Source organism: Podarcis liolepis (assembly GCF_965112155.1).
Source record: "Podarcis liolepis genome assembly, chromosome: 11".
NCBI classification, from domain to species: Eukaryota; Metazoa; Chordata; class Lepidosauria; order Squamata; family Lacertidae; genus Podarcis; species Podarcis liolepis.
In genome coordinates, this window is record NC_139565.1 from 54,544,200 (window position 1) to 54,566,314 (window position 22,115).

The 22,115-nt window shown below is 46.5% G+C and overlaps 1 protein-coding gene across 4 annotated transcripts in view; it reads right to left on the reverse strand.

Moving 5' to 3' along the window:
- MAPK4 (mitogen-activated protein kinase 4) overlaps positions 1-22,115 on the reverse strand; it is a 92,423-nt gene that overhangs the window by 45,871 nt on the left and 24,437 nt on the right. For 2 of the 4 annotated variants that reach the window (XM_083466026.1, XM_083466024.1), the window contains exon 2: positions 4,784-6,103. In XM_083466026.1, the coding sequence (XP_083322152.1) occupies positions 4,784-5,329 (546 nt within the window). In that variant the 5' untranslated portion in view covers positions 5,330-6,103. Of the gene's footprint in view, positions 1-4,783; positions 6,104-8,998; positions 9,159-22,115 lie in introns of all 4 variants that reach the window. The other 2 variants (XM_083466027.1, XM_083466025.1) reach the window with 2 other exon arrangements.

Here is a 22,115-nt window from a genome sequence, read left to right on the forward strand (position 1 = left end):
AGTTTTTCGTTTTCTTAGCCACTTCGCAAGACGCATTTCCCTATGGGCTTGCTTCACAAAACGAAGCTTGCCCCGCAAGCTCCGGGGATAGCGGGGAAGCGCAGCGCGTCTTCTCCTCTCTCCCCGGACCCCTTTTGAACCAAGGGGCGGCAACGGGGAGAAGCGATTCTCCCCGCTGCCCCTTCCCTTGCTTTAAAACAGGTCCGGGGACAGAGGGGAAGGCGCGCGCACCTTCCCCTCTATCCCTGGAGATTGCGGGGCAGGCAACGGGGAGAAGCAATATTCTCCCCGCCGCCCCTTGCTTTAAACAGGTCCGGGGACAGAGGGGAAGGCGCACGCCGCTTCCCCTCTGTCCCCGGACGGTCTCCATAGGAACGCATTGATTGATTTTCAATGCATTCCTATGGGAAACCGTGCTTCGCAAGACGAAAAACTCGCAAGAAGAAAAAACTTGTGGAACGAATTAATTTCGTCTTGCGAGGCACCACTGTAATTATGCTGCTGAACGAAAGAAAGTTGAGTGTCTTCTTACTGGTTGGAAATGCTTGTTCCTATTAGTAGCCTGACCACTGTAGCTGATGTGTTGCTAACCTCAGGGCTGGATTGTTGCAATGCGCTCTGTGCGGGGCTGCCATTGAGTCTGGCTTGCTAGCTCCAGCAGGTGCAGAATGCGGCAGCCAAACTGCTGTTGGGGTCACATGGCTGATAACACGTGACACCATTGTGAAAATACCTGCACTGGCTACTACATCTACGACCAAGCTAGGTTCAAGGGCTTTGTATTAATTTACAAAGCCCTGAACAGCTTAGGCCCAGGGTACTTTAGGAACAGCCTGATCCCTTATATCCCAGCTCAATCTTTGAGACCATCTGCAGGAGCATTGCTGATCGTTGCCTAAGTTGGTGCAGCTCATGGGACGGCAAGAAGATATCTAGCTTTTAGTGTCATCAGCCCAGCCCTGTGGAATGCTCTGCCAACAGAAAATTTGACAGGAGCTTTCTGCTTTAACCTTCAAACGCCTGTTGAAAACTTTTCTGCGTCACCAAACTGATAGGGAGTAGCGAAACCAGCAGGCTTCAGAGTTAAGCATCTCGTCTCCATGGATGCTTCCAAAAACACAAGCACACACATAGCCCAAAACAAGAACTGTACTGGGGTTTCATTAGATGTATTTGGGTGTGACATGAAGTTTGCCCCTGAAAAGACGTTTGGGTTTTGTTATGTACTGAAGTTCTCACCCTGGGCCAGCAGGGGGATACTGTAGATAGTTATGCAAATGAAGGATCGAAAGTGACATTCAGTGATTGGATAGTTTTAGAAAGTTGCTACAGTAACATTGTACTGGAGCTCTATATAAGCAGGCTGACTGAGCCCTTCAGCTCAGTTCAGTTCTGGCCTCTGAATAAACAAGAGCTGTTTGAAGAATCGCTGTGTCGGCTGATATGTTCACCCACAACTTAACAGGTTTCCTTAAGCCAGCCACTCTCTCCCTTTCTTTTTCTCTGCCTGTAGCCTACCTTGCAGTGTTGTCAGAATAAAAAAATATTAGAGCGGGGAGGAGGAATAGGAAGCCCTGCTTATGTTTCCGTGAGGAAAGGATAAGTACTCCAACCGCTTTAATAATATTCTCAAAGTTTTGTAAGCTGCACTAGCTCCCAGGGGGGAAAAACACTGCCTAGTTTTCTGACACTGCAAATGCTTATTCAAAAATAAATTGTTCCCCCTTAAGAGCCCAAGGTTTCACGTTGTTTTCTTCCTAAAGTAAGCTAAGCAGTAGTCATGTGTATCCCATAATTAGTAAGGTGGGGTAGGGACAGGGGGACAAGCATCTCTATTATTATTCATTGGCAAAGGAAGGGCATGTCAGACAAAAATCCCATCTAAGCCCCTAGCTGGCAGGCAGGCTGCTGGAAGGGGGTGGGATGTAGCAGCGAAATTGCTGAGCATACTTTGAATTCCTCCTTCTGTCCATCTGTTCCTTTTATCTGGGGAAATCATGCATATGAGCCAAGCCCACGCTTTGGACGCAACTCTCTTTTATGGGGCGGGGTGGTCAAAGTTTTCTGAAATAGGACATTCTTTCTGAACAGGCTTTTTCATGGTGGAATTTTCCATGCTGCAGGTGAAATACTCTATCCAGGGACATCAGCTCCTGGGGGCCTGAGCTGTTTTGGGGGGCCCTCAATATCTTTTGGGATGGGGCCAGCCTTCCACCCCTCGCCCAGTGTTTAGGGGGCAGAGGAGACTGAGCACGGAGCTGAGCGCAGAACTGAGCTGAGCACTGTGTGGCTCCAGTGGCTGACTCCTTCTACTCCTTCTCCTCTTCCTCCTGCCTGTTAGGATATCTGTTAGTTCCACCTAAACAGATGTGTAGAGCTGTTGTATGTCACATGTCTGTTTACATTCCAGCACAGCTTGCTGGGAACTTCCATTTGTGTATTGCTTTTGCTTTGTGCTTCCTGCTGCTTGGACACGAAGGGGAGCAGACATGTTTTTCCTTTGTCCTGATGCTGAATAAAATGCTTATAAATACGCTTTACATATGCCTCTGTCCGCCACTTCTGTTGCGTGATATTCACCCTGCCACTTAAGGCGTGCTCAAGTTTCTGAAGCTGTGTGCCACTGTTTTGATGCTGTTCCAAGGGAGACTGGAGTTCGCCCGGCTGCCGGCCAGTGGGCTGGAGCCAGCTGGGGGCCTGCCTGATGCCGCCGTTCCCTTGGACACATCCCAACACTGCCACAGTGGCACCAGGCAGAGGAGGAGCCACCAACCATTGAAGCCTCATGGTCTCCACGTTTGGCTCCACCCCTGGCTCCTCCCGACATCACATGCATGACGTTTCCCACTCCCCAATCACTCTCTCCCTGACTCTATCCCTCCTACCCCTTCTTCCTACAAAGGGCAGACCCAAACCATCCATGGAGTGCATTCATTGCACATGTAAAGCACATGGCTTCCCCCAAAGAATTATGGGAGCTGTAGATTGCTAAGGGTGCTTTTTAGGAGACCCCCCTTATTCCACTCACATAGCTACAATGGCCAGGGTGGCTTAACAATAAATCCCTCTTTCCCAGGAAACTCTGGGTATCGTGACAATTGAAAGTGGTATCATAGTGCTTTGAACGTACTGGTGTGAGCGTGGCCCAATTTCCAGCCTCTGTTCTCAACTCAACTTCTAACTGCCTGTGCTTGTGGGAAGCTCCAACTTGAATAAAATATTGTGGGGGCCACGTAAGCCCCGCCCTGCATAATCGATCACATGACACAGTGCACACACACCATGGCAATGCCCATCAACTTTGTGGGGGCCCAGCAGCGCCTAGGAGTTGGCTCCTTCATTGGCTCTGACTGCTTCTCTTCTAGTGTTGCTCCATAGCCAAAGAAGCACCAACCTACCATTTCCCACCCCTGTCCCAAGTCTTCCAACCCACTGCAGACCCCTGTGAGCTTTCTCGGTCATACCTTCCAATGAAAGCAACACAACGCAAGCTTGTTTGGATTCTAGCCTTTGAGGGCAGTCCAGCTGAAGCTTAAAAGTTCTGAAGGTGACAAGCTTCTGCATGCTAACTTGAAGAATTCAAAGGGAAGCAGATCCCAGATGCACATACTCAGATGAAAATTTCAGTGAAGCAAGGATTGCATTGCAGCCTAGATGTACTTTCAAATTGGGGCCGGAATGCATTCTAAGGGTCCATCCTATGCCGACCTACCAGGAAGCAGGACTCTTACAATTTGGTGGGACTTATTTCTGTGTGAACTTTTCAGCTGCATTTCCCAGATGCGTTACAAGGTTGGATCTGGAAAAGGAAGTAACCAGCTGCTCATTCTTGGTCTAACACGGATATGGAATACAGTGGTACCTTGGTTCGCAACTGCCTTGGTACTCAAACAACTTGGAACCCAAACATTGCAAACCCGGAAGTGTTCCGGTTTGTGAACTTTTTTTGGAAGCCAAACATGTTCCATTTTGAGTGCCACACTTCTGTTTTGAGTATTCCGCTGAGGTCTGTCTGGTTTTGCTATTTATTTTGCATTTTTGTTTTTGCAGCTCTTTTTGTTTTGTTTTTGTGACTGTGTGGAACCCAGTTCAGCTTCTGATTGATTGATTGATTGATTGATTGATAGTGCTACTGCAGTTCATTGTTTATCGCTTTCATTTTATGGATCAATGGTCTCGTTAGACAGTAACATTCATGTTACTGGAATGGATTAATCCACTTTGCAATACTTTCTATGTCAGGCATCCCCGAACTCGGCCCTCCAGATGTTTTGGGACTACAACTCCCATCATCCCTAGCTAACAGAACCAGAGGTCAGGGATGATGGGAATTGTAGTCCCAAAACATCTGGAGGGCCGAGTTTGGGGATGCCTGTTCTATGGGAAAGTGTGCCTTGATTTTGGAATGGACTTCCAGAACAGATTAAGTTTGAGAACCAAGGTGCCACTGTACATACCTTGCAAATTAGTTTCTAGGTTGACGTTTTTTGCTACCTGACATCTGGAAAGTGTTGGACTCCCTCCAACATAACCGGGTTGTTTGTAATCCAATTAACGCAGCGAGATTTCACAGGATATGCTAAGGCAATGCCTTTTGGGCTCCAAGGGGAAGCCAGCCAATTTAGCATGAATGCACAGCCACATCAATATTGCTCTTTCATTCTATGGGAAACTTTGTTTGGAACCGCTTGTGAAGATGCCACAGTATCTGTTTAAACTTCTGCATGCTGTTATTTTAAAGAACACTCAGCTTTTATCAGGCCAAACAAATCGAGGGACGTACCTTGTGCGAGTAATGTTGGTCCACGACCCTAGCTAATCCAAAGTCACCGATCTTCAGCACCAGATCCTCTGTGTTGATGAAGATGTTGGCGGGCTTCAAGTCCCTATGCAAGACATTAGCTGAATGGATGTACTTCAGGCCTCTGAGCAACTGGTACATGAAAAGTTTGGCATGTTCCTCAGAGAGAGGTCCTTGCTCCAGAAGACGGGCCAGGTCCGTCTCCATGTATTCCTGGATGACGTACACCATGTTAAATTTGAACAGATCCCCTTGGAGATCAGCTCCTTTGGGCCCCAACACCTCGTAGACCTTTACGATGTTGTCGTGGTCCAGCCGGCGGATTATCTTAATCTCCCGGAAGGCGTGCTTCATGCTCTGAGCATCGCTCACCGCGATCTTCTTCACGGCCACCTTGCGGCAGCTCTTGCTGTCGACTGCTGAGAGGACAAGCCCGTTCACTCCAAAGCCCAGGGGCCTGAAGTTGATGAAGCGGCAGCCCAGGTCATAGCCGTACACGCTCGCGATGTAATTGCACTTCTCCGCCATGGTGGGGTCAGATCCGCCTTTGTGTCTGCAATGAAATGGCAGCGGAGGAGCCCTGTCTCCCAGTCACCAATACGGTTTAATAGAAAACAGTGCATCGTTACCACGAATGAGAATCTGTGCAGTTCTTTGCTTGGAGCCCATAATCGTACAGGAGAAGGTTTTCAAGTCAAATGTTCAGAGGTTAAAAAGGAAAATAGACACAAGTACATAAAGTGGATTCGAGAATAGTCTTGGAAACAAGCTTGCAAACTTTAAATATTGACTCTCTTCGGTTCGGGTAAGCATGTAGGGGAGAGTCGAAAAGTTGCCAATCTAGCAAATGGTTTTCGTTGCAGTATGCTGATAAACTAATGGGCTCCAAGAGTTCTTAAATATCATCCTTCTTGTTTCGTTTTAAGTTTGGGAAAGTGAAGCTTCAACATATACATGCTTTTAATATTCAGTTGGCTATCTAAACATGAACCTTCAGACAGCAAATGATGGAGAGGTTCTCCAGAAACCTTTATTCTCCATGAAGTGGACTCAGCATTTTTTTTTCTAGTTCTGCAAGGCTTTGGTGAATCTTCTGTCACACATTCTTAAACACAGGGTGGATTTTTCCATTTCGCCGTTGCAAGTCCTGATAAAAGACGGAAGTGCTTTCCCCCCAATGAATCTTGCTCCCCATCAACTGAGTCCACAAAGAGCCATGCTCAGTTCTTCCCACATCCTTCCTTCATCACCATTCGGTCTTCATCGTGTCTGTCAAATCCTCACTTGTTATAGCCCCTCCTCCTGCAAGTGAAAAATAGATAATGAAGTAGTTTGCTACTGCAGCTACTTTTATCCATGCCCTACCATCTCGAAGGTTAACACACCTAAAGAAAATACAAATTTAGTTACGCAGGGTTAGAAAATACATCATTACGGTCACCTAGGAGTGGGCGAATCTGTCAAATTGGGGTTTTCTCTTTCTCATTTTTCCAATCTTAAGTTCAATTCTCTTCATTTCCACATAGTTTGTGATGTTTTAAAAAGAGGTCCTCATTAAAATCCTGTGGTCCTCATTTTATCCTGTGAACCACTCTGAGACCTGTGGGTATAGGGTACATGGTGGCAAAAACATTTAATAAATACTAATAATACTAATAATTAAAATTCATCAGCACTTTACTGCAAAATTCTCCTAATATACACATTTGTGTGCAATTTTCCTGATATACACATTTTTTGCAATGTAATGTATTTCTGTATGTTCCTTTCACTAATATATATGCATCTAATGAAAAGAACATGCACAGATGCATTATATCAGTATCCTTGGCTGGAGAAGTGATTTACAAAATTTGCAGAAGTGCAATTTTCGATGGGTAGCTGCAGTATGTCTTGGTTTGCGAATTGGTTTGAAAAGTGAGAATTAGATAGGTTAGCCTTTAAACATGAACTGAATCATATTTCTGTCGGAAATCAAGCCTTTATCAGGAGAAACTGGCAACTCTCCCAGGCACCCGGCTTGGTCTCCTGTTGACCTCCCTATCTGCTTTCCCGGCAAGATCCAGGCAGAGGTCGCGATAGGTGATCCTTCTCAGCGTGAGAAGAACACACCACTCTTTCCTGCCCCCCCAAGCAGGGGAAAGACATATTTACATGCCTTTATTTCTGTCTTTGCAGCGTTACAGAAAACATGACTGCTCTCTTCAAACTCCAACAGCCGAGAGACAAACTCCTCCTGTACTTCCTGTACAGCTCATATTACACTCTGAGCTAATTCCGGTGCCCTCTGCACTGTGAATTGACTGTCCCTCTGTTTCCCACGGAACAGTCCCAACATTCCCATTATGTTTTGCTTTCAAGCTAGCAGTAGCTCGCGGCAGCATTGCTTCAATATCGTAACAATTTCTCCACCTTCCTAGAAAGGATTGGATGCATGACTGATTGGATGCATGACTGCTGACCAAGGATAGACTTTGTTTGGAAAGAGCTTCACAATGGGGTAGAGGAAATGAATTGCTCTCCCATCTCTGGGGTCACCTCTATGTTCTATATCTCTTCTCCACTGGTATAGTGGTAAATTCTGAACAGCAGGTTTTCTGCATAAGAGCCGTGCTCCTGTAGACATGCCCACCAGACTGCCAGTATTCTGTGGGAAATTTAGGTTGGTGTAATTCATGTAATTAAAGCAGATTAATAGTGTTCTGTTGCCCTAGTGCAACAAATCCACTTTTTTTAAAAAAAGACATTTTTGCAGTTAGGAAAGTGACGGTCAAATGCACTGAAAGGAGTGGAGATGAATTAATGATTAATGGGAAGATGCATAAACACCCCACAAGCAAATCAGAACAAATGCTGAATAATGACCACGTATAATTTAAGCATTGTACTTTGGAAAAGCACTTCCATCCGTATGTTGTTGTTATTAATGTGTTTTTATTAAAGATTTTCTTGGTTTACAAAAGTATGTGCAATCTCTCTCTCTTTTTTTCAAGTAACATTTTTTACAAATCAGTTTCATTTGTTGAGACATTAGGAAGAAAAGGGGGAAGAGGTGGAGGGGGGAAGGTCAGTGGGGGTGGAGTCAGGTGGCGATGTTTCTATTGCGCTTAATATATGTAGGGTTTGGTGTCAGCGTTGTTTGTGCAGGTTCTCTGCTATTCGCTTGTGTTCCTGTGCTGGTGAGAGAGGTTGGGGTTGGCCTAGGGTGTGGTTGTTTATTTGTGATTGGCTGTGGTGATCTTTGTTTTCATGTGTGAGTGGGGTAGGTGGGTGTTTTGGATCAGATTAGCCATATTGATTTGTATGCTGTTGGTGGATTTTTGTCATTGTCTTGTTGTGCTGTGTATGTGATAAAGGGGAGCCATACCGGGGTGAAGGCGTCTTCTTCTATTTGTCCCCGTGTCCGTTTCAGTTTATTGGTTTATTTTTCTAGTAAGGCTGTTTCCCATACTATTTGGTACCATTGGTCCATGCTTACTCCTGACAGGTCTCTCCAGTGTCTGGTTATGATGTTTCTGGCTGCTGAAAGTAGGGAGGTTATGAGTTCTTTGTGGGGTAAATGGGCATTATTGTCTTGGAAGATGTTTAGTAGGGCCAATTCTGGGGTGATTTATAATACTTGCTTAGTTATTTTACATATTTCTCATATGGCTATTGTCCAGAATAGTTGGATTTTGGGGCACTCCCATCACATGTGGAGGTATGTGCCTGTGGAGGTGCACCCTCTCCAGTATTTTGGTGAGGTTCCTGGGTGTATTAGCACTAGTTTTCTTGGTGTTAGGTACCACCTGTAGCTGAGTTTCAAATCCGTATGTTTTGTTATTCAGATGGGCAACCAAGATGATCAATGGTCTGGAAACCAAGCTTCATAAGGAATGGTTGAGGGAGCTGGGAAAACCTTCTGACATTAAGAGTGGTTTGACAGTGGACTGGACTCCCTCGGGTAGTTGTGGACTCTCCTTCAATTGAGGTTTTTAAGCAGAGGTTGGAAGGCCATCGGTCATGGATGCTTTAGTCGAGATTCCTGCATATGCAACTCTACAATTCTATGATTCGATGATGAACCCAAAGACTATACAAAAGAAAGAAAGAACTTCTAACCAATGTATACACTATGTTTTCAATAACAAGCCCCGCCGCCGCACTGAAGGAGCAGCAAATTGTTATTTATTTAGTTTTTTATGGTTGTATTCTTACTGGCAGGGAAGGGGAGAGGAATCCGTGAAGTTTTCTGTGTTCAGGTGCCAAAATAATCTGCACCTTGACTTGGGAAGGGGGGGTTAATATTTGCTGCTTTACCTCAGCTAGCAAAATGGATTGGGTCTGCTCTGCATGGCTCTCTGTGGCTCCCTCTGAACTGTGGAAATAAAAGAAAAGAAAGATAAGAAACTGCTTTACACCAAGCCAGACCACCTCAGTATTGTTTATAATGCCTGCTAGCATCTCTCCAGTTTTCCCCCCAGACATGGCTGTCTCTCTGGAGGACTGTGCTTGAGGTGAGGGGAGTGAGCAATGAGTAGGAGCATGTTAGGAAAAAGGAGAAGAAATCCTCTTTCCCTCCCTATCAGCACCATAAAACTCAAAGGGACTGTAATGGTAAGGTGTATTTGAAAGTCTCTGGATATTGTGCAAAGCTGTCTGTAAAACTTTAAGATTTAGGTATATTTAGGAGGGATGTGGGTGGTGCTGTGGGTTAAACCACAGAGCCTAGGGCTTGCCGATCAGAAGGTGAGCGGTTCGAATCCCCACGACGGGGTGAGCTTCCGTTGTTCTGTCCCTGCTCCTGCCAACCTAGCAGTTCAAAAGCACATCAAAGTGCAAGTAGATAAATAGGTACCACTCCAGCGGGAAGGTAAAAGGTGTTTCTGTGCGCTGCTCTGGTTCGCCAGAAGCGGCTCAGTCATGCTGGCCACGTGACCCAGAAGCTGTACTCCGGCCAATAAAGCGAGATGAGCGCTGCAACCCCAGAGTCTGTCACGACTGGACCTAATGGTCAGGGGCCCCTTTACCTTTACCTTTAGGAGGGTCTGGTGTTCCCTGTTTGTTCAGGTTGCACGAAGGTATTTTTTTGTTTTTTAATTACACTAAATTAGAAACTGAGAGGCATTTCTTGCAGATTTTGGTGGAAAATTAAGCACCCTAAAGTTTTGTTTTAAAAATGTCAGCCACCTAGAATTAGACTCTGTTTAGGTGTCCTGTGCCAACAGCAGTTCTTCCTTCTCCCCAGAGTACCAGGCGAGGCCTTGGATTTATCAAAATGAACCATGAAATGCCACCTCTCTCATTAAGGCTTCAATCCTGTGTTGGAGATAGGCATGGCTAAGTCCCAAATCTACCCACAATATATATATATATATCCTTGCAGGACAGCAGGCTGATAAAACCTGACTTCAGGGCATCCCAGCCCAGTCCAGTTTCATAACAGAATCTTGTAATGAGAAAAAGTTGAAGCAGAAATGCAGGCGACACGAAGTGGAACGGAAGCAAAGCCTTGGTTCCTTTTGGGGTTGTTGTTGTTTTCACCATAGCTGAACTGGAACAGGAGCTGAATTACAAAACATATCGATTCAAACGCCCGCATCTTGAAGTGCTTTCCCAAAGCTCGGCACCGCCAGGTCGCTCTGGCGTGTACTCCTCAAGCGAATGCAACTAGAAGTCTGCCTCTGATAATGATCTCTGCATTTCTGCAGCACTGACTGAGCGCAGGCTATGTTTAGCAACCCATTCCTGTGCCAAATGAACAGAGGCCAACCAGGGGGGGGTGAAAAATGCAACAGCTATTTCAGCAGGGCCAAGCAGAACTGTAAGAGAGATGGGTGCTGGGCACTGTTGCCAGTTTTTAGGTGCCACACAAGCCCTTGCACCAGGGGTGGTGAAGGTCAGGCCAAGGCGCTGCATGTGGCCCACCAAGGCTTTCTATCTGGCCCTTGAGACTCTCTTCAGGGCAGACTGCCTACCCATGAGCGCTCCCTGCTGGTCCTCCTTCACACGCTATGGTCCCACTTCTCATTAGACATCACCAACGCTGCAGATATGCAAGGCAACAAGGTGCAAAGTAAAGGTAAAGGGACTCCTGACCATTAGGTCAGTCGTGACTGACTCTGGGGTTATGGCGCTCATCTCGCTTTACTGGCCGAGGGAGCCGGCGTACAGCTTCCGGGTCATGTGGCCAGCATGACTAAGTCACTTCTGGCGAACCAGAGCAGCACACGGAAATGCCGTTTACCTTCCCGTCTGAGCGGTACCTATTTATCTACTTGCACTTTGACGTGCTTTCGAACTGCTAGGTTGGCAGGAGCAGGAACCAAGCAACGGGAGATCACCCCGTTATGGGGATTTGAACCGCCAACCTTCTGATCAGGAAGTCCTAGGCTCTGTGGTTTGACCCACAGCGCCACCCGCGTCCCTCTCATTAGCTGTCAACTTTTCCCTTTTCTTGCAAGGAATCCTATTCGGAATAAGGGAATTTCCCTTTAAAAAAGGGGAAAGTTGACAGCTATGGTCCCACTATTCATTAGACATCACCAACGCTGCAGATATGCAAGGCAACAAGGTGCAAAGTAGACCAGGCTTATTACACCAACAGTAGGGAACCTCCATCCCTCAGGCCATTTATGGCCCACCAGACTTCCTCCCCATTTGGCCCACAAGACCATTTTGGACAAGCTATTCCTGCTTTGCACAACACTTCCCAAATACCCAGCCACCAGCTGGATGTCTGGTGCTAGGGAAGCACTGGATTTAACTGTTGGAACTCAGCACACTTCTAAGTGTAGAAGCCATTTGGGAGTTAGAACTCCATGCTGTTTATCACTTCCCCAAGGCCAAACAATAAGTCAGAGGCTGGACATGAGAATCCCAGGGAGCATAGCCAACGGGTTGCGGCTGGCTTTTGGATTCAGGCCCTTGAGGAGGTGGACAGTTTTCACAAGGGACACTTAATTACCGTATTTTAATCACCTAGTTTTTGGAGGAGGAAAACAAGGGAAAAATGTCTGAATGTCAGAAGCCAGAACAGCAAGAGGGACCGCTGCACAGTGAAAGCAGCAATCCCTCTTGCTGTTCTGGCTTCTGGGATAGCTGCGCAGCCTGCATTCGCTCCATAAGACGCACACACATTCCCCCTTACTTTTTAGGAGGGAAAAGGTGAGTCTTATAGAGCAAAAAATACAGTATACCACACTTACAGTATCTTCAGAGGAATAATAATACAATAATAATAATTTATCATTTATATCCCGCCCATCTGGCTGGGTTTCCCCAGCCACTCTGGGCTGCTTCTAACAGAATATTAAAATACAATAACCTATTAAACATTAAAAGCTTCCCTAAACAGGGCTGCCTTCAGATATCTTCTAAAAGTCCGGTAGTTATTTTTCTCTTTGACATCTGGTGGGAGGGCGTTCCACAGGGTGGGTGCCACTACCGAGAAGACCCTCTGCCTGGTTCCCTGTAACTTGGCTTCTTGCAGAGAGGGAACCGCCAGATGGCCCTCGGCACTGGACCTCAGTGTCCAGGCAGAACGATGGGGTGGAGACGCTCCTTCAGGCATACTGACCGAGGCCGTTTAGGGCTTTAAAGGTCAGCACCAACACTTTGAATTGTGCTCGGAAACGTACTGGGAGAAAAGGCTAAGGAGTAAAACTGGAGTGGAATCCCTAAGACGGTTGGGTGGCGCCTTGTACGCCTCCTTCCAGCAACTCCTGCAGCCAAGCTGGTGCCAAATGTATTGCTCTGCTTTCCTTTGGACCACATCAGTGAGGCTGAGAGGGGGGTCTTGTTGTCTGGGCAGCCCAGGACCTGCAGACACACTACCCAGGCTTGCACCCCAGAAAGGTCACTTTGGTGTTGCTAACACAGCAGTTTGACTTCACCCCCAGAGGCGCAATCCATGTTCTCTCGAGACAAATGGATGTCAACAACAACCACCTGTTGACATTGACAGAAACCGATGGAAAGTGTTTCACAGAGGCAACGGTCCATCTCCTTGAGAGGAACCCAATCACGTATCTCCTTTCCAGCATTTCCACCTCTCCAGCCAGTTCTTCAGCTACAGAGAAGATTTATGGCTGCGGCCATCGTTTGACTGCAAGCAGGTCGAACTGACGAAGGTTCAGCTGCCTTTTAAATCTCCTGTCCTTGTGCCTTGTGAGATTGCCAAATCTCTAAGCACTCTAGCCAAAGGCCCTGTCACACTTGGCTAATGGGCTCTGCATTACGAGCTGTCCATCCTGGGCTTTTCCCCCTACAGCTTTTTTGAAAGGGTGTCTGGCCTAATACATTGCGGGCATAATAACCAGGCAGAGCTTCCACTGAATTCAAGGTTCAGTAGTAAATCATCCCAAAGCACAGCGCTTCAGCCTGACTCTTGGCTGCAAGCCTGCAGGCTTTGTCAGGGAAGCCAAACCATTACATCATGCAGATATTTATTTATTTATTTTACTTACTTACTTTATTTTACTTACCGGTACTTACTTACTTTATTTTACTTTCTTACTTTATTTTACTTACTTACTTAGACAGACTGTGCCTGAGGCACCTTTGCCAAGCAGACAAAGAGGAAACAGAGGCAGGGCTGCTAATGAGATCACGGCTGATGGCTTTGCAGAAAAAGGGTTCCAGGAAGAGACTGTGTTTTGCTAAGGCTGAGAATGTCAATTACTTTGGGTTGCATTCAACTAACTTTTACTCAGAGAAGACACATCAGAATTAATGGCCCTAACTACGTAGTTGCTGCCATTTATTTTAACGGGTCTACTCTGAGTAAAAGTTAGTTGAATACAAAATAAGGATATGACAAGAATTTGTTTGCATTGTTTGTTTTTCTGTTTGTGTTCTTTATTTGCGTTATAAAATGGAGAGAAAAATGGGGGGGGGGAGCTATTTGAATACAACCCTTCAAATCTAAAGAAAGCCCACGGATTCTTTTCTGGGGAGTGGGGAACGTGCTTTAAACGTGCTTTGAAACTATGGTGTTATAAGCTGCCTTCAGCTCCTTACAGCAGAGCTTGAAAACCCATCACCCTCCAGATGTTACTAGACTTCAGCCAGCATAACGCCAATGGTCCAGGGTCCATGGGACTTGTAGTCTATCAACATCTGGAGGTCCACATCCCTGCCTTGGAATAGAACTGGGATATAGGTACAGTGGTACCTCGGGTTACATATGCTTCAGGTTACAGACTCTGCTAACCCAGAAATATTACCTCGGGTTAAGAACTTTGCTTCAGGATGAGAACAGAAATCGTGCTCTGGCGGCGCGGCAGCAGCAGGAGGCCCCATTAGCTAAAGTGGTGCTTCAGGTTAAGAACAGTTTCAGGTTAAGAACGGACCTCCGGAACGAATTAAGTACTTAACCTGAGGTACTACTGTAATAACCAATGACAAGAGAACTGGTCTCAAAGCCAAAGCTTTCCTTGAAATAATTCTGTTGGGTTTCCCCACCCAGACTTCTTCTATCACTGAGGGTTTGGCACAGATATTGGCTTGTGTATATCGCACCCGCCTATGCAGAGAGTGTGCGGCACAAATTAGATTGGTAAAGAGCAGCCCTCGGCAGGAACGGCAGCTGCTTTGCCGGGAAAATGTTCTTTATCAGATTTACAAACATTTCTGCAAACATCCATGATCTCACAAAATCTTTTAAAAGCATCATGCCATGCGCAGCTTTCAATTCCCCTAATGCAAGGCTGGGAATTATCCATCCCACGCATAATCTTTAAACTCCTAGAAACAATATTCTTTAGTAGGAACATTGGGGACATTCCCAGCCCTTCGTGGAAGTGGTGCTGATTTAACCTCAAGACTCCTGCACACAAAGCAAGCCTTCCCCAAGAAAGACACTGGGTAGGATTCGCACTTTGAGCTCCGACAGCAGAACTGCTGGCAGCTGTCTGTTTCAGGAGACAACGGAGGAGTGCGCCTTTGGGGGTGAAGTCAAACCGCTGGAAGGTTACAGCGCCTGTTGTGGCTGTAGAGACCGATGTGGGAGAGACATGTTTTGTTGCAGCTGGAGGCGTCCGGTTGCACTGCCGCAGATGCAGCACAGAATTTCTTCTCTCTGCACTCCTCCCAGTGGTCATTCCTCCTCCGGTCATTGCTGTGGATGCATGATCTGACTGTCTGTCTCTAGGCACTGCAGTCACCTAGAAGGGATTTCCACAAGGCGGGGTAGATGTTTCAAGCCTTCATGTCACGTCTACAAACATCTTTGCAACACAGAGTTGGTCTGCCAATGGACATGGTGCCATCAGAGAAACTGAACTTGCACAATAGGGCTTTCCCTTCCTCTCTTCTCCCTGTGTGCTTCCTGAAATTGGGCAGATGAAGCCCCAGAACAGTACTAGGGTGGGGAGGACAGTGGGATTGATAATAATAATATAATTACAATAATTTATTATTTATACCCCGCCCATCTGGCTGAGTTTCCCCAGCCACTCTGAGCGGCTCCCAGTCGAGAGTTAAAAACAATACAGCATTAAATATTAAAAACTTCCTTAAACAGGGCTGCCTTCAGATGTCTTTTAAAAATAAGACAGCTTCTTATTTCCTTGACATCTGATGGGAGGGTGTTCCACAGGGCGGGCACCACTACCAAGAAGGCCCTCAGTCTGGTTCCCTGTAACCTCACTTCTTGCAATGAGGGAACCGCCAGAAGGCCCTCAGCACTGGATCTCAGTGTCCGGGCTGAATGATGGGGATGGAGACACTCCTTCAGCTATACTGGGCAGAGGCCATTTAAGGCTTTAAAGGTCAGCACCAACACTTCAAATTTTGCTCGGAACTTACTGGGAGCCAATGCAGATCTCTCAGGACCGGTGTTATGTGGTCCTGGTGGCTACTCCCAGTCACCAGTCTAGCTGCCGCATTCTGGATTAATTGCAGTTTCCGGGTCACCTTCAAAGGTAGCCCCACGTAGAGCGCATTGCAGTAGTCCAAGTGGGAGATAACTCCCGTCTGGCAAGCTGAAACACAACACTGAATTCCACCCACTCTCTCGTTCCCCCTCCCCTTCCATTTTGATCCCGCAACTGGGTTTATGACATGCATTAAGGCCTTAATGGAAAATACAAAAGCAGATTATCATTATTATGACTCATTCATTCCATTTCTTATTTAAACCAGAGATTGTTGACTCTTATATTCTTGGTGTGCACACGACTCATTTCTATGGTGGAAATTTGTAGGCAGGTTGTGGTCTAGCGCATAGGTCCTCAACCTATGGGGATGCACAAGGCCACATCAGATGTGCCGCAACACAGCTGTTGCTACCAGGCTGGATGCCATCTTAGGCTGACCAGAACAAAGGAGAACTACATGTGTGTCTGGACTAGAAGACATTCTTTTGATGAGATGCTCATTTTATAGATTTTCACAAGCGCTGCAACATGACGGGAGAAAGGCTGGAGCTTTTTTTTAATAAGATACACATTTCTGGCCAAATGCTTATGTCTTTCTCTTGTCACGTTGCAGGACTAGTTTCCCTTCAGTAGTAATGCTGAAGTAATGCTAGGCATACTGCTCTGTGAATTGCCACTTCAAGATGAATAATGTGCATTATTAGCGGCGCTGTGGGTTAAACCACAGAGCCTAGGACTTGCCAATAAGAAGGTCAGCGGTTCAAATCCCCGTGACGGAGTGAGCTCCCGTTGCTCGGTCCCTGCTTCTGCCAACCTAGCAGTTCGAAAGCACGTCAAAGTGCAAGTAGATAAATAGGTACCGCTCCAGCAGGAAGGTAAACGGCGTTTCCGTGCGCTGCTCTGGTTCGCCAGAAGCGGCTTAGTCATGTTGGCCACATGACCCGGAAGCTGTACGCCGGCTCCCTCGGCCAATAAAACGAGATGAGCGCGTAACCCCAGAGTCGGTCATGACTGGACCTATTGGTCAGGGGTCCCTTTACCTTTACTTTAATATCTCTGGTTACGAACTGTCCTCCTTGTGAATGCTTCAGGTTGTGAGCTCCGCTAACCCAGAAGTAGGTCTCCTGGTTGTGAACTTTGCCCCGGGATGTGAGTAGAAACCACAGGAGAGATTGCTCTTGTGGTCGGATCCTGCTGGTGGATTTGCCACAGACAGCCACACTGAGAGCAGGATGCTAGACTAGATGGTTCACTGGCCTGATCTAGCGTGCTCTTCTTAATGTTCTTAAAACTAGATTGTCAATTGATTTCAATGGGTTTACTCTGAGTATAATTTAGTAGACTGACGTGCCAAGTTCATCCTTCAGATCTGACCTGAGCCAAACCTGTCTTCTTCTTCCCATTGCCTCCTCTCCCCCTATGCTCTCCAGAAAATGCTTGGAAAATACGTTTCTATGGTAACCAAATGGCATTATTAAGAATACCACAACAAGTGTGAAGTTTACAATTTTCTCTCCAATTTATAAGGACGCAGCATGCAATATAGCTGGTTGCACTTTCAAAGGGCGAAGCCCAGCCCAGAGGAGGGAAAGGTCGCATTTTTCCAAAGCAAGTCCTCCGCTTCCTCTGGAGAAGAGTAAAACACACATGCTGAATCCAGCACTGGCAGAGAGGAATAATCAGCCGTAGCATCAACAGTCGAGGGCTCGACAAGGTGATGTTAACAAACAGCCTTCCCTGGATCGATTTCCGTCAGGTGTGGGAAGGAGAATCTGTGAAGATCTGCTGATGTGCGCAGCAGCAGCTCTGCAAGGTCTTGAGTCTCTTTCAGTGTCTAGGAGTGGGAAGCTTCAGCCCGCAGAAGCTCAGAGCAGAGACAACGAAATCCAGCAAGCTCAGGACCGATTTGCACATTACCAGGAAGGGATGTGTTAAGACAGGAGTGGGGAACCTCAAGCTCAAGGGCCAAAGAAGGTTTCTCTAGTTGGCCCTTGGGGCTTTGCCCAGGCAACACACCACCCCCCTTCCCAACCACATGGGCTCTCCCGAACCATACCTCTCATTGGCCTCGTTGCACATCTGTGTAGACTGTTTATTGTCTGGCTGGACTTTGATGATGCCCTGGATGACAGAGAATCACAGAACCGTAGACTTAGAAGGGACACCCAAGAACCATCGTCCAAGCCCCTGCAATGCAGGAATATCAACTGCAGTGGTACCTTGGGTTAAGTACTTAATTCGTTCCAGAGGTCCGGTCTTCACCTGAAACTGTTCTTAACCTGAAGCACCACTTTAGCTAATGGGGTCTCCTGCTGCTGCTGCACCGCCAGAGCACAATTTCTGTTCTCATCCTGAAGCACAGTTCTTAACCCGAGGTCCTATTTCTGGGTTAGCGAAGTCTGTAACCCGAGGTACCACTGTCAAGTATCCATGACCAAGGGCTATGCAAACTCTGCTTAAAAACCTCCAAGGAGAGAGAGTCCACAACCATCCGTCATAGGAACCCATTCATTCCACTGTCGAACAGCACTTACTGTCAGAAAGTTCTTGCCATTGCCTTCTATGGGCTCAGTTAGGACTTGTTTGTTTGTTTGCAGTTGCATGTTGCTGTAAGAAGGGAAACTACTAGGGGTGGCGGATAAATGCTGTTAAAGAATAAATAATAAAATAAGGAGCACTCCATGCTGTTCGTGAGTTCTGGCCCCAGTTATGATCTTGTTGAATGCAACCCTACGCTATGATACATTGAAGAAAAGAAAACAATTTCCCCCTCCCACCCACTCCACCTGAAAACTAGCAACTCAGGAAGTAGGCATGCTAGCATCACTGTCCAGCCAAGCTAGCTAGCTTTGCCGAGGAAAATAGGCTCTTCTTCTTCTTCTTTTTAATGCTGGGGAATACTCAGTCATGCATCCCACATCCCCACCTGCATTCTGCATTGGCATATAGTCCAAGACTGCCTGCTTTTCCCCTGACCATATAAAGCAGTCGGGTGGCGCTTTGTGTTAAACCACAGAGCCTAGAGCTTGCCAATCAGAAGGTTGGAGGTTCGAATCCCCACAACAGGCTGAGCTCCCATTGCTCGGTCCCAGCTCCTGCCAACCTAGCAGTTCGGAAGCATGTCAAAGTGCAAGTAGATCAATAGGTACCGCTCCAGCGGGAAGCTAAACGGTGTTTCCGTGCGCTGCTCTGGTTCGCCAGAAGCAGCTTAGTCATGCTGGCCACATGACCCAGAAGCTGTACGCTGGCTCCCTCGGCCAGTAAAGCGAGACCAGTGCTGCAACCCCAGACTCGTCTGCAACTGGACCTCATGGTCAGGGGTCCTTTACCTTTACCTTTTTAGGACCAATGCAAGCAATAAAGCGTGCACCAGGGAAGATAGCAGGAAAAGCAGCAATGGTCTGAGTTGCTTAAGTGCCCCTAATTGAGAAAGTAAGAGCCTCATGGATGCACCCTTAATTAACTTAAAAGGCTCCCTATCCATCAACAGGAGCCCTGCAAAAACTATTTGCTTTCAAGCAGCAAAAAAAAAAAGGGGGGGGAGAGAGTGATGCTCAGAGGCTATTTATGGCAGCCTTAGTTATCCTGGCCATAAAAATAGGCTTTGCTGTTACTGCATGGAAAGCAGAGTGGTCCAAGAAAGGGGCTTTGGAATGGGGGGGGGGCTCTCAGGCATCTGCAACAGCAAAATCAATCCAATCAATTACAGCTCAAAGCGATTGCACCTACAAATCACCACTTGCAAATCATCAGGAAGAGTAAGTGACTACTGACCTCTGCTCAAGGCAAAGCGTCAAGATTTGCCAAGAGGCAGGTTGTTTTTCAACACTCATTTAAGCTAGTCAATATGCCATGTCAATATGCAACAAACAAGAGTAGCGCAAACAGCCAAGCAGAACGGAAATAAGCAACAGCTGATTCTTTTGCTTTGGTGTTGGCGCAGGAAGCTGCCTTATACAGGGTCATACCCCCCTGGGTCCTTCTATGGCAGGCGTAGGGAGAGTGTGGCCCTCCAGAGGTTGTTGCACTCCAACCCCCATCAGTTCCAGCCAGCATAGTTTGACGTCAAGGATGATGGGAGCTGAAGTCCAGCAACATCTGGAGGGCCTGAAACTGCCAGAGTCAACCAACCAGTCCCACTAGTGGAAAAAAGGGTAATGCTATTCTAGGTTGCATCAGCAGAAGTGTATTCTCCAGACCAAGGGAAGTAATAGTACCAGGGCTGCCATATTTCAAAAAGTAAAAACCAGGATACCCCCCCAAAAAAGTTGTTGAGCTTTCTCCCCCCTTCAGAACATGATTATTTGATTGACTTGCCTAAGATCCAGGAAAAAGCACTGCCTTTCAGAAATTCCTCCCACGAAAATCTGGACATATGACAGCCTTACCCAAACCAGCTTCTAGATAGTGTTCAAGAAAAGCTCCCCAGTAGAGCAGTGGTTTTCTGTTAAGGAAGTACAGTGGTACCTCGGGTTAAGTACTTAATTCGTTCCGGAGGTCCGTTCTTAACCTGAAACTGTTCTTAACCTGAAGCACCACTTTAGCTAATGGGGCCTCCCGCTGCTGCCGTGCCGCCGGAGCACGATTTGTGTTCTCATCCTGAAGCAAAGTTCTTAACCTGAAGCACTATTTCTGGGTTAGCAGAGTCTGTAACCTGAAGCGTCTGTAACCTGAAGCATATGTAACCCGAGGTACCACTGTATATTGGTTCTTTCTGTCTCTCTCTCTCACCACTGCCCTCCCCCCCCCCCCGGTGTAAATATACTCTGTTCCTTTTGCCAATTACCCATGAATTGTTGATCAAAGATGTTGTTTTGACCTAAATCCTATCATATACTATTTATGTAATATAGCATACATAAAATGGAATACATTGGAGAACAGTTTCAATGCAGTTTGGTCCCACGCACATGTTGTTTTTTTTAACTCAAGCACCTCAAAGCAACAGGCATCCATGTCACTTTTATGGAGACTGGGAGATTTTAATTTCCCTTAGCAAAGGAGGATCCATTTTCTCCTTAAGTATTATTATCGGACTTCATTCGGGAACCTCAGAAACACTTTTACTGAGGTGTCACACCATGTATGCAAGGCTGCGATCCTCCCTTGCCTGAAATCAAGCCTCATTTAATTCAACAGGACCTGCTTCTCTGAGTAGACATGATTAGGACCGAGCTGTATCCCTGTTAAAAAGTGATACAGCTGACTGCAGTTGTCATCCTCTACTCGTTTACCTGGAAGAAAATCCAATTGAACTGAATGGGGCTTGCTTCTGAGTAGAAATGGCTAGAACAGTGCAGTCAAAGTCTTTCAGTCAGTTGGCTGCCCTAGTTTTTCACACCATGAGGTAAGAAAACTGCCAAGATGGCGCCAGTGAGACAGGTCCTGTCATCTTAGCTTTGCAGGCTGGAGGTGATGGGCAGGAGAACTACACCCACAAACAGCTTGACCAAAGTTACATGCTGGGAAATCCTGAGTCAGATTTCTGGGGCAGTCGGTGCCTAAATAAGACCTTTCCTTCCCTCCCCAGAGACCCCCACTGTTGCCAAGATGTCTGTGATGTTTCTGTGAACATTCATCAGCTTCTCCAGGTGGGGAGGGAGGGGCAATACTGGCAGACACATATAGCAACAAATCAGACATTGGTTCAGGAGTCAAAATTGTCCCTTGCCCCCAAGAACACTCATATGATTAGCCATTCCTTAGCCACCAAATATTCCTTTTTGTTTAAAAGGATTCTTAAAAAATAAAAATAAAAAAGCTCTCCCCTTTCAACAAGCCTTCTGAGTGGAGGTTTTCTTTTCTTTTCTTTCTTTCTTTCTTTCTTTCTTTCTTTCTTTCTTTCTCACTCTCAGTTATATTTTATTAAATTTTCCAAAGCTTAATATAGACACTCCAATACCTGTTCATAATATATTTTTTTCTTTCATTTTGTTGACTTCCCACCCCATTTTCTGTTGTGTTTTTTTATTTCTTCCCCTTGCTGCACCCTGTCTTATATATTTTTTCCCTTTACAACAATACAAAATCTCAGATTCCTTCTGTTCATAGTATGAATCCTGCTCACAAATTGATACTATAGTGTTTATTTAAGTCACCCCCCCAAAAAAAAGGGGGCTTCCATTCTTCCACAAAGGAATTAGGTTCTCTTATTTTGGTTGTTAACTTTGCCAATTCTGCATGATAAAATAATTCCATAAATAAATAAATACAAACTGCTCCAGCGACTGAGAGGGAACTTCAGGTGTGGAGAATCTTTGACAGAAAGGGTGCTGGCTTGGCCCCACAACCATAGGTGTCCGGGGCCATGGGTGCCATGTGGCATGCATGACCCTGACCCCGAGATTTGTGGGTGCCCAGTCCCTTCATGGAGAATTTTGTGGGTGCTTGGGCACCCAGGGCCCCAGAGAGTTGGCACCTATGCCTTGAGATGTTGCTGAACTACAACTCCCATC